Below are 13142 nucleotides of genomic sequence, written 5' to 3'. Positions count from 1 at the left end.
TGAGTCTGTTGACGAACAATGTGACATTTCAGACGTTTAAAACTCAACTAATCGCGGAGAAGTTCAGGGAACGAATTTATTATAAGACGCCGCTGTATCGTTTCAAATCCGTTCAGAGAGAATGAACGACCGGCGGATTCTCTCGTTAAGTTTCATTTCAAGGATTCTTGACGGTCTTGTGAACATGCGGAAAAGTGTCATTATTACAAACTAAAAACTTTAAAAGCTCAAAACTTCTGTGATTAAAAACACCAGACAGTTTTATAACCTGAGGGTCTTGTTGTAACCGGTCAAAGTCCTTTAGAAGTTATTGAATGATTTAACTCTCATTCTTTTCAATTTAATCAGTTTATTATTCTGAATTTCGATTTGCAGCCAATTTCTGTCGTTTGTGCAAAAATATTGATAGACTACAGCGCAATATTTTTTCAGGATAGTGTATCGATAATCCAACCGCTACAATCTGTGATATTTTTAATTGTGTTTCATCGTCATATATATGCTACAGTACATATGGCCAATGTCTCAAGAGGGAGACTTTTTATTTGTATTACATTTTATTAGTAAAAATCTATTACAAAATGTCTAGTATAAAAATCTATTGCATTGTGATTTATCTATGGTGATATGTATCGTATCACAAGGCCTTTGTCAATACACAGCGCTAATATAATGAGAGCTAAAGTTAGAAACACTGTAAATAATAAGCAGTTGAATATTTATCCTTCATGAATAAGACCAAAGAAATTGAACATTGTTAGATGTTTTTATGACAACTGCTCTCACTTTGCTTGGGTTTCTGTAGTTGATTTGTGATGTGGCCGAGATGTTTTTGTCATTTATGTCACACATGGAGATAAATGTTGGTATTTGATATAGTGGACAGCATCTTGGTCAACAATTGTTGTTTTTAGTGATGTTATATAAGTGAAGCTGAGTTGAGTTATTGACAATGTCTCTCTAACACCTCCAGTTCACACCAACCGTGATTGACACCTTCAGTAAAGCTCCTCCTACATCAAACCACCAATAAATACCAGAAAGCAACAAGCAGAAGAATCACTTCAGGTGTAAGAACTGAAATCTTCACACAGTTGTTGGAGTTTGTGGAAGAGAAGCTTGAGAACACGAGAGATCCAGAACTACACACAACAGAAACTCAGAGGACTAAAGAACACAGAGGTTGGTTTCTGTTTTTAAATCTTTATTTCTGACAGTGGAGGAATTATTAAGCTTTATATTTATTTGATAAACCACAAATGCAGAAGATTAGAACTGAAAGGGAATCACTAAACTGCATAAAATGATCATAACTTGATCTGGTTGTGATCTGGTAAAGGTTCAATAGAATCACATGTTTGGCTATAAGGTGACCATCGTTCTGGTTTGAGTTTGTAGAGCACAGCATTTTGACCCTTTGTTTCACATTTTCATCAGTCTGATGGTTTTTTATCGTCTTATTGAAAAGAAAACATGCATTTGTTCTTTTACTCGACTACATGAGACACAGTCTGTTGGTTTTTAGTTGTCATTCTTTCTTTTACTCGACTATATTTTTGGGGGCATCGTTTCTGCTGTACTGAGCTTAAAGTGACAGCAGCTTTATAAATCACAGTCTGTTATTATTGTTAATAAAACAACAAAAGAAAATCGTCACTCAAAGCTCTTGACTGGTGTCTCTCTAATAAGGATTGATCTATATTCAATTTATACAGTGAAGACTATGTAGTGTTATTTCACATCTGATGACTTTATTTTGTACCTGAAAATATTTCGCATTGATTCTTGATTTATACTTGATTCATTCAATCCAAACCAAAAGATATCATGTCAGGAATGATTTTAATTTATAAAATACATAATTCGGTAAAAAAAATTATTATAATAAACATACCTTTGCTCTCTGGATTGCACAATGAATACATTTTGTCAATCAAATACAAATGTCAATAATGTACAATATAAGCTCATTTTATGTTGTAATTTAAACAGAGTAAAGTTAAAATATTCTCTTAGGATGTGTTCATGGCAAACACTTTTATCCAAATCAATGACTGTGTTCCCTGAAAATGAAACTAAGATCTCGTCTTCTGCTGTTGTTTTGTACAATTGTAAAACTGTGTTTAACAGATAGTTTTGTTCACTTCAGATATGATGGAAGTGTATAAGGACAGTCAAGATGAAGTAAAAGATGCTGATCAGAAACATCAACGTGCACAAAAGTTGCAGAAAGGTTCACTGGAAGAAGCTCTGAGAACAGGAGACAAAAAGATTGAAAAACAGCAGACGAGAATTCACACCGGAGAGAAACCTCACGCATGTCTACAGTGTGGAAAGAGTTTTACAGCTACGAGTAGCCTTAAGACACACATGAGAATTCACACTGGAGAGAAACCTCATGTATGTCTACAGTGTGGAAAGAGTTTTACACAAACAGGTGATCTAAATATTCACATGAGAATTCACACAGGAGAGAAACCTCACGCATGTCTACAGTGTGGAAAGAGTTTTACAAAAACAGGAAGCCTTAAGATACACATGAGGATTCACACTGGAGAGAAACCTCACGTATGTCTACAGTGTGGAAAGAGTTTTACAGCTACGAGTTACCTTAAGACACACATGAGAATTCACACTGGAGAGAAACCTCACGCATGTCTACAGTGTGGAAAGAGTTTTACAGTAACAGGTAACCTTAAGACACACATGAGAATTCACACTGGAGAGAAACCTCACGCATGTCTACAGTGTGGAAAGAGTTTTACAGAAACAGGTCACCTTAAGAGACACATGAGAATTCACACTGGAGAGAAACCTCACGCATGTCTACAGTGTGGAAAGAGTTTTACAGAAACAGGAAGCCTTAAGACACACATGAGAATTCACACTGGAGAGAAACCTCACGCATGTCTACAGTGTGGAAAGAGTTTTACAGAAACAGGTAACCTTAAGACACACATGAGAATTCACACTGGAGAGAAACCTCACACATGTCTACAGTGTGGAAAGACTTTTACAAATACAAGAAGCCTTAAGACACACATGAGAATTCACACTGGAGAGAAACCTCACGCATGTCTACAGTGTGGAAAGACTTTTACAGTTACGAGTAGCCTTAAGACACACATGAGAATTCACACCGGAGAGAAACCTCATGTATGTCTACAGTGTGGAAAGACTTTTACAGATACGAGTAGCCTTAAGCGACACATGAGAATTCACTGGAGAGAAACCCTTTTTGTGTCATCAGTGTCTTTTGCATGACTTCAGTGTGGAAAGATTTATGAGTAACCTCAAGAAGCATACGAGAACTCAGAGCGGAGAGAAACATTTCACAATTGAAAAAACAAGATATTTAAGTTCTAGTTGTTTAAACCATAAACACTTAGATTCAATGTTCATTTTATATGGCAAGCATATTTTACAGGTAATATTCTGTATTTTTTACAGAATTTCCCAAGTTTTTCATTAAACGGTAAAATGATGTTGTTTTACAGATATTTGCTGTAATTTAAAGTTTTAACATTAAAATTACAGTATTGTAACTTACAATTACATCAAAATTATGTTTTTAAAGGCATTTCATACTATTTTTACGGATTACATTTTTTTTCTACAGAACATTACTCTAAATTTTTACAGATTTAAAAGATGTACTTTTACAGACAATTACCGTAAATGTTTTATTGATTATTTTCCTGTTCATGACAGAAATGTATGTTAAATTACATAAATCAGTAAATTGAAAGTGTTTTAAATGTATCCCCTTCTGAATGTTCCCTCCAGGAATAACTTTCTCCAGCGTGTGATGTCTGTTTATATTCGACCAGTGATTAAGCACATTATAGCAAACTCCAAATGCTCCAAATTAACGATATTTATTATTTTTTGTAAATTATCATTAAAAATTTAAATGTGGTTTATTTGGGGTTTTACCATGCCCTGGCAGGCTATGCCTACACTGTAAAAAAAAACGTAAAAACTGTAAATCTCTGGCAGCAGAGTTGCCAGACGGATTCCGTCAAATAACAATACAAAAAACCGTAAAAATACAGAGAATATTTTAGTCATAATTCATTCAGTTACAGTATATTACTGTTAATAATTTTTATCAAACTGTAGAAAAACAGATCAATTATGTGAAAATACATTAAAAACAACTACCTTTCAGGTTAACCTGTCTTTCCTGCCTGTCTTTTCCTGCGAGCTCTTTCTTTATGCATTTCAGTTGTTTATAAAGCATTGTTTTAATATACCCTAAAATCAGGTTGGGGACACACAGTCACGGAATCAGGTTGTTGTATCACTTAACTTGCACTTTCATATTAGTGTATTTTATTCATAGCATACATTGTTAATTATCACGGTCGTTGCTAACTTATCCTGATATCTCAATAACCATCTCCTGGTTATTTACTTAAGATCTTAAACCAAAACACTCAGCGCCGTTAGCATAGCAAAAGCGTGCTAGCGGGCTTTCTGTTTACACTGCTAAATATCATCTTGCCTTCTAGTTTTCTTGTGTGCTAACGGTTTCTCTTTAAAGCGCATATACTAAGATTCATCGAGCAACCTTGGTAAATTGGAATTACTCTTCAAACCTAGTGAGTTATGGCTTCTTCTCTTATTATTGTCACTTGCACCTCATGTCATATGTTTAGCTTAGCCTTCTCTGTCAGCGGCGAGGGCTTTACATGCGATAAATGCAAGGAAATAGCTAGGCTGACAGAGAAGATCTCAGAATTAGAGTTTCGCATCCAATCTTTATCTGAGGATATTAAGAATCTAAGGAGCTTAGAAAACACTTTGGATGCGAGCAATATTGGCGCACTCAGTTCGGTTCCGGTTGAACAACCCCCGCAGCAGGGAAGGTTTGCCCCACTCAGTGACGCACCGACTGAGAAACCTGCTGAAAGTGCCCTAGTTATCGGTGATTCTATTGTTCGGAACGTTAACAGAGGCACCAGCCACCATAGTCAAATGTTTACCGGGAGCCAGAGCGCCTGACATCAAGTCAAATTTAAATGTGCTAGCTAAGGCTAATCGTAAATTCAGTAAGATTGTTATTCACGTCGACACAAATGATGTTCAACTCCGTCAATCGGAGATCACAAAAGATAATATTAAAGAGGTGTGTGAGCTCGCAAGGACGATGTCAGACACTGTAATATTCTCTGGCCCCCTCCCTGCTTATCGTGCCGATGAGATACATAGCAGATTATCATATCTAAATGGTGTGTTGTCTGAGTGGTGCCTGCAGAATGATATTGTTTTTATAAATAACTGGAAGAGTTTTGAGGGCAGACCTGACCTGTTGAAAAGTGATGGTCTCCATCCCTCCTGGGCTGGAGCTTTTCTACTGTCTAGAAATATGGCATATAGTCTTAATGCTAAAACTTGACTCACTGGGGCCCAGGTCAGGGAGCAGACAGAATGGCTTAACCAACGGTCTGCTTGCCGTCTCACGTTGCAGAACACACTAAATACACAACATGTGATAATACTTTCTCCCAAACATCATAAAATAGAGACTGTGTCTGTCCCCCGGATTAGCAAACATAAAATAATGCGTAAACCTCTCAAAGGTAATTTAATTAAAGTTAAACTAACTAAACATGAACATAATACAGATAATCAACTGTTACGACTCGGATTGCTAAATATTAGATCTCTCTCTAATAAAGCACTTTATATTAATGATATGCTAAAAGATCATACAATAGACATGCTCTGTCTGACAGAAACATGGCTAAAGCCAGATGATTATATTGCTTTAAATGAGTCTGTCCCCCAAGATTACTATTATACACACGAGCCTCGCCTAAAAGGCAGAGGGGGAGGTGTTGCTGCACTTTACCGTAACTCTTTTAGCATTTCTCAGAAGTCTAATCCTAAATACAATTCTTTTGAAGTCATGGTACTTGTGTCACAAAATGGCTTGGACAGAACCCAGATGCAGGCAGACGAAGGTATAACAAGAAACAACGTGCACTGAGCTGGTCGCGTGACGGCAAGCCCTACAACACAACATAACTCAAAAAATGCAAACATGAAGTAGCTAAGTGGGAGCGCTAATCGAAAATTTAAAAGGGAGAAGGATATCAGGAACGCAGAAAATGTAAAATATATACCGAAAATAGGGAATTTCTTTACGCTAGTAAACGCTAGCAACTAGTCTGCTGAGGCACCGCACATCAACGAGGACAGCTCAGCTAGCCAGAACATTTCTTCACTGCCGGCTCGAGCTAATGATCACAGCTCCGAGAGCGAAGAGCCCCCAGCAGCATCTTCAACCGAAGACCCGGATTCTGCTGCGAGTGCGACATTGAGTGAAGCGGTGATGAGTCTCGAGTCTAACCGCATCTGAACCGCTCGACGAGTCTGCGAGCAGCACCTGTTTCACATTTAAAGTCCAGAGAAATGCTTGTGTAAGATGTGTTTGACAAATGAAATCAAGCATTTCAAATTTAAACATGCTCTTCCCCATTATTTAGGATTCAAATTGTGTATTTTGCCAGATTATTTAGCATTTCTTTTTGTCTTGCCTAATTGAGATAAATTGACAGATTTCCAAATGTTTATAGTGCACTAAAATGTTTAACCCTTGCCTGTCTTGTTGAACTGTGACGTGACCGGTGGTTTTCTGTTTTAAAACTAGTTCAAAAGAGTTTAGGAGCAGATGATACTGCATTTTAATACATTTTTTCCTTGTGGTGGCTCCATGAAAATGCTGTAAATTGTGTTTGTTTATTGTTGTTGCGAGAAAACAGCAGATTTCAAAATTTTTATATTGATTGTCCTATTGAATTCTGAGGTGACGGTGATTTCTGTTAAAAATGAGCTGAGGACCAAAACTTGATTCTAGGAGATGGGTTCTATGGATTTTTGTTTGTATCTTGTCTGTGGACTTCATCTGTGATGGCTCTATCAATTCTATGCATTTGTGTTGGGAGTAGGTGTTGTTAAATAAATATTGGATGCTTTGAAAGTCGTTGCTTATTTTTTTTTATTATACTGATGCTGATGTGTTTTGTTTTCATAACATAATGACTGAGTGGTCTTGACAAGAGAACATAGTGGTGCATTTGTAGTTCTATGAGCATTTGCACATCTGTACATCAAAATGCACTTGATGGCAGTTAGTTATTGAAAAATTGAGTATATTGACTGTATTACTGTAATTTATTTTGTATTTTGCCAGATTATGGTGATCCTGGGCTTGTGATGATGGGGCCCTTGAATATTGTTGCCCAGGGTACAGTGAAGTGTTAATCTGGCCCTAATAGAGCCAATAGACATAAGACAATGCACCGACACTGAACAGAGGGCAACTAAGACTATATAAAGGGAGACACTAACGAGGAGGGATTACATGGGGAGAGTGGTGACAGTTGATGGGAATAAAACCCTAACGAAAGTGAAACACAAAACAGACGATGGGAATGAAACCCTTAAGATATTACAGGCGATAGGAGGGTGGGGCTGAGAGACATAACAGGAAGACACGTGGCATCAAGTAACAATATAAAGCCACATGTCTCCACACATAACACAACAGAAACCCGAAAAATGTGGCAATGTCATGACTCTGCACAGGGAGCCAGAAAGCTCGAGACAGGAAGGACAGAGTCCTAACATTTTGATGCATCATTACCTAATACTAAGGACAAAACATCTTTAAAATGTATTCTGGCTATTGTATAGAGGCCTCCAGGGAATTTGGTGGGTTCTTATCAGAACTAGTACTGGCTGCAGACAGAGTCCTTGTTGTTGGTGACTTTAACATTCATGTAGATAATGATACAGATGCTTTAGGAATGGCTTTTAAAGACACTCTAAACTCCATTGGCGTTAGTCAACATGTGTCAGGACCTACTCACCTTCGTAATCATATTTTAGATTTAATTTTGTATTACGGTATAAACGTGGACGACGTAAAAATCCTTCAGCAGAGCGAAGACATTTCGGATCATTATCTGGTATCATGCTTGCTTCAATACCCAATGGTGGCAAATCAAACTCCAAGTTACAAATATTGTAGAACAGTAACTTCGACTACAAAAGGTGCGTTGAATTTTGCCTGAATTGTCTCAAATCTCTAGCATGAGTAATAACGTCGAAGATCTTGACTTTACCATTGAAAATATTAATGCCACCTTCTCGGAAACGCTAGACATAGTTGCTCCTCTGCGCTTAAAGATTAAAAATGACAGACCGACAGACACCGTGGAATAATGAACACACTCAGGCTCTAAAGAAAGCGGCACGAAAAATAAATTAGAGGTAGTTCGTAATGCCTGGAAGGATAGTATTAAAAAATACAGGAAAGCCCTAAAAACGTCTAGATCCGCCTACCTTTCATCACTTATAGAAGAAAACCAGCATAACCCTAGGTTTTTATTTGATACAGTGGCTAAATTAACCAAAAATAAATCGTCAGCGACTTCTTTTGATTCTGTATACCAGCATAGCAGTGATGATTTTATGAACTATTTCACAAATAAAATCCAAGATATTCGAGAAAAAATTATAACTATGCAACCAGAAGTGAAACCCGCTGAACAAACGACTAACTACAGCGCCTCTAAGGAGAAATTACGTTTATTTTCTACTATAGATCACGATGAACTATCTAAAATCATTAGATCATCTAAATCAACTTCATGCATGTTAGACCCTATACCTACAAATCTACTGAAAGAGATGCTCCCAGAAATTATAGATCCTCTACTTAGCATTATTAACTCATCTCTGACATTAGGACATGTGCCTTAAGCATATAAGGTGGCTGTTATAAGGCCCCTTGTCAAAAAACCCCATCTGGACCCTGGAGAACTAGTTAACTACAGACCTATTTCTAATCTACCTTTCTTATCTAAAGTTCTGGAAAAAGTACACTGTAAATAAAAATCCGTAAATTAACAGTTAAATGACTGTATATTTTAACGAAAATTTTCCATACTACATGTGTTGCGGGTGTTTTTCCGTTTATACACATTTTCGAACTGCATTATGGGACTTGATCGCGGCTCTGAAGACTTTTGATGGACGTAAGCACAACATTTTACCTCAGTTGTTCCACTGGTAAGTATTTTTAATAGAAATCAAAACTAAATTTTAATTAAACGACTTTAATTTAACTTTATTATCATTATTACTGAACCGGCAATGTAAATTACAACAGTGAATTTCTTTAGACATTGTTAACAAGAACCGATGTTTTGTTCCTTATCTGAACTATGAGTTATTATTTGTTACACAAATGAGAATTCACTTATTGATTGTTACTTGTTTATGCCTTCTCCTCATTAACGAATATGCTATCTGTTAATTTACAGTTATTTGTCCGTATTTTTAACCTGCTTGGTGCGCGAGAGGTAGACGTCCCATCCCACACTCCACTGTGTGACAGACAGACCAATCCAGTCTCGCCAGACACTTATGAACTTCAGCTCCGCTCTGTGTAAAAGGTGTGTTCATTATTTAATTGAAAAATTAAATTACTGTTTTCTTTGTACTATACAATTAAGGGCTAGCATTCAAAAGTAGTGATGTTGTATCTTTTGGTTGACAGTTATCGTGCTTGGTGGTGTATTTCAAATAAATTTCAATGAACGCTATTTTAAACGTAACGTTAACATCTGTCCGTCTGTGGTTTTTTTTGCATATTGATAATTTAGTTAATATTTTAATGACGTAGTGTTCGCTTTAGTTTGAGGAACTTATCAAGTCTGTGTGGCAGTCTTATAGTGGCATGAATTGTAAGCAGTGTAGGTGCTATGGGGAAAGCAGGTATATGGGGAAATACACACATGTAAGGCTAATATAACGTTACACCCAGACGGTTATAACAAAATAGCATCTGACAGGATGATTTGACATCGACGCGAAGCGGGGCGAGTGAGTTTTATACGATAGCCAGCACAGATATCGTTACGGTTATTCCGCTTACAGACTGTTTTCACCATCAGTGAGACAACAAGTGTACTCGAGAAAATGATTTGAAATGTTTTATTGGCTTATTTGTGTGAAGTCTGTTATAGTAAAAAGGCAGATTGATATACATTTACTGCCTTGTCTGCCTCGGGGAGCCCATCGCATATAACAAATTCCTTATGGAAAGAATTGTGAAGTTCAAAACTGTTTATATGTCACAGACTATCGTAATTGGCACAACGAGGCGCAGCAAACGCTGTAAAGTGTTTAGTTAAGTACCTATTTATAGGTGTCCACGTGATCATCCTGGCACCACCTCTGTAATTTTGAGGGAAAAACTGATTATAAAATATCCATGTTCTTATACAGAACACAAAAGAAGATATTTTAGAAAATTTTGGTTACCGGACAGCAGTGGCACCAACTGAATTGTAATTTTATGGACACCAAACCAATACAAGTAAATGCTACCAACTTTCTCGAAAATATCTTCTGTTGTCTTCTGTGCAAGAAAGAAAGTCATGACCGTTTGAAATGTCAAGAGGACAGATTTGTTTATATCACTTTAATAACTACTTAAAATACTGTTGAGTTGTTCAGATTGCAGCAATGCATTATATTCTTTAAAATCATTATTTCTGAAGCATTGCTGTCCCATTAGAACCACCTATATTAGCCATGTTTTTTATTATCTGTTTTGTTCATTTTTCAGCTATTTCAAGAGTTTATTTTGTTAGTGAGTAGAATTCCCATCCTACTCCTGTTTATCATAGACATTCAAAATCAATACATTTAGAGAGTATTTATGCAGTGTAGTCAAGTAAATACCTTCTATATTTGCGATATATTAGAGTATTTGGAGTAAATGTACTTGTATTTCACCACTGAAAATTCAGCAAATGTCTGTAAATAAGAATACATGTTATAAAATATGCCATATACAACGTGTAAATTAGTGTGCTGTGCTGTCTTTTACTGTTATTTTCAGAATCATACCAGCACAACTTTTGGATGCCCTGATGACATACACAGAAGCCATCAAGTCTTGCTTGCCTTAAAATCTGGCTCTTTTTGGGACTTGCTTGCATCTACTATGCTATTTCATTGTGGCATTTGTGAGTTTAGAAGCTCCTCAGTTTCTGACTATGTAAAGCATTGCAGGAGCCATAGAAACATTAGCCGGGCAATATTTCCTTGCGGGTTTCCTAACTGTGGTAGAAGATTTTCCTCTTACAATTCTTTTAATGTGCACTTGTACAGAATTCACAAGGAGGGAAGGAAGAAGGAGTCTTTTGATCGTAAGATATCTGTGCAGTTGAAATGTTCTTGGCAGTTTTGTGGCAAAGAGTGTGAAAGCGTAAAAGGTCTTGTAGCTCACCTTAAGCAACATTTGCAAGAGGGTCTTGAAGTGACATGTCCTTACAATGGATGTACAAAGACTTTCAAAGTCACATCCTCCTTTACATTTCATTTATCACGATATCACAAGCAGTGTGATGTACTGGATATTGCTCAAAATCATATTGTTGAGACCAGTTCAGACCCTGTTCCTGCGCAGTCTGATAATGTGTCAGACAATGATAGTGTCCAAACAGTGCAGCGAGAAGCACACTCTGACCCAGGGCCAGCCCAGGAAAAATACACCGAAAACATGGCTCTTTTTTTTCTTGGTTTACAAGCAAAGTATTTGGTCCCTGCATCTACTGACACCGCAATTGTGAGTGAAATGAGGGAAACCGTGTATATGAGCAAAGCCCTATGCAGAGCACACTTAATGCAGCTAGTGGCACCTTAACCACACACCATAAGAGACTTCATTATTACAAGAAAGAATTTGGTTGGGTAGAACCAGTACAAATAACTTTAGGCCGTAATGACGAGGGCACGATGAGACAGTTTCATTATGTTGAACATAATGCATTTGTGGCATTTGTGTTGAAGAAAAAACATTCAGAGGAAGCATTGCTTGTGTTATCGGAGACAATCTTGGATCCCACTACCTCGGGGGATTTACTGAAAACTTCAGTTGTGCAGAACATTTTTTGCAGGTTCTGTCACATAAGAAAAGAGGATTTTCAAAGAAATCCTATTTCTACAGCCTCTGAAAGGACTCCAGCAAGTTACAGTGAGTCATTGCTGGAGTTACAAAATAACCCTGATTTCCGGACAAACTCAAATATTTTTAAACAAGTTTTAAACAAACTCAAATATTTTCATGTGTGTGCACCAGGACTTCCGCCCTGCCTTGCCCATGATTTATTTGAGGGAATAGTTGATTATGATTTGGCAATGTACTTGCAGTTTCTAGCTAAATCCAGGAAGTGGTTTAGCTATGACATCCTTAACAGCAGAATAATTTCTTTTACCGGAGAGAGTCAGAACAAAGCCAATATTCTACCTGTAAATGGGAAGAAACTTGGAGGGCATGCTGCGCAAAACTGGTGGCTACTTCGATTTATACCACTCTTGCTACATGACAGAGTGCAAAATCCTAAGGATGATGTTTGGCAACTTATACTGCTACTTAGGCAGGTGGTTTAGCTTGTGTGTGCTCCCACAGTGTCAGAATCACAGGTTGCCTTCATGCAGGGCCGGATTAACCATATGGGCAATTGGGCAATTGCCCAGGGGCCCCCTACCTCTAAAGGGCCCCGCGGGCGGTAACACCAATCAACATGCACTGAGCCGGTCGCGTGACCGAAGCGCTACAACAAAACACAACTCAAAAAATCCAAACACGCAGTAGCTAAGTGGGAGCGCTAATCGGAAATTTAAAAGGGAGAAGGATATCAGGAACGCAGAAAATTTAAAATATAGACCGAAAATAGGCAATTTCTTTACGCTAGTAAACGTTAGCATTCGCAACTAGTCTGTTAAGGCACCACGCATCAATGAGGACAGCTCAGCTAGCCAGAAAATTTCTTCAATGCCGGCTCGAGCTAATGTTCACAGCCCCGAGAGCAAAGAGCCCCCAGCAGCATCTTCAACCGAAGACCCGGATTCTGCTGCGAGTGCGACCAATGGTGGGAAGCTGTGATGGGTCTCGAGTCTAACCGCCATCTGAACCGCTCGACGAGTCTACGAGTAGCACCTGTTTCACATTCAAAGTCCAGAGAAATGCTCGTGTAAGATGTGTTTGCCAAAATGAAATCAAGCATTTCAAATTTATGTATGCTCTTCCCCATTATTTAGGATTCAAATTGTGT

The 13142-nt window shown here is 37.7% G+C and overlaps 1 protein-coding gene across 1 annotated transcript; it reads left to right on the top strand.

The window, feature by feature from the left end:
• The first annotated feature begins 1058 nt into the window (after window positions 1–1058).
• Window positions 1059–4168, top strand: LOC306894601 (uncharacterized protein). The gene is made up of 2 exons (XM_079457282.1): window positions 1059–1182; window positions 2150–4168. Exon 2 carries the CDS (start codon window positions 2152–2154, stop codon window positions 3262–3264), a length of 1113 nt encoding a protein of 370 aa, XP_079313408.1. The 5' UTR covers window positions 1059–1182; window positions 2150–2151; the 3' UTR covers window positions 3265–4168.
• Window positions 4169–13142: the final 8974 nt, after the last annotated feature.

Source organism: Barbatula barbatula, assembly GCF_947034865.1.
Source record: "Barbatula barbatula genome assembly, chromosome: 5".
Classification (NCBI taxonomy): domain Eukaryota; kingdom Metazoa; phylum Chordata; class Actinopteri; order Cypriniformes; family Nemacheilidae; genus Barbatula; species Barbatula barbatula.
The sequence above is the reverse complement of the archived record's forward strand: the minus strand, read 5'-3'. Positions and strand labels throughout refer to the sequence as shown.

Coding starts and splice junctions, on each gene's coding strand:
- LOC306894601 (XM_079457282.1), top strand. CDS start 2,152: ATGATGGAAGTGTATAAGGACAGTCAAGATGAAGTAAAAGATGCTGAT.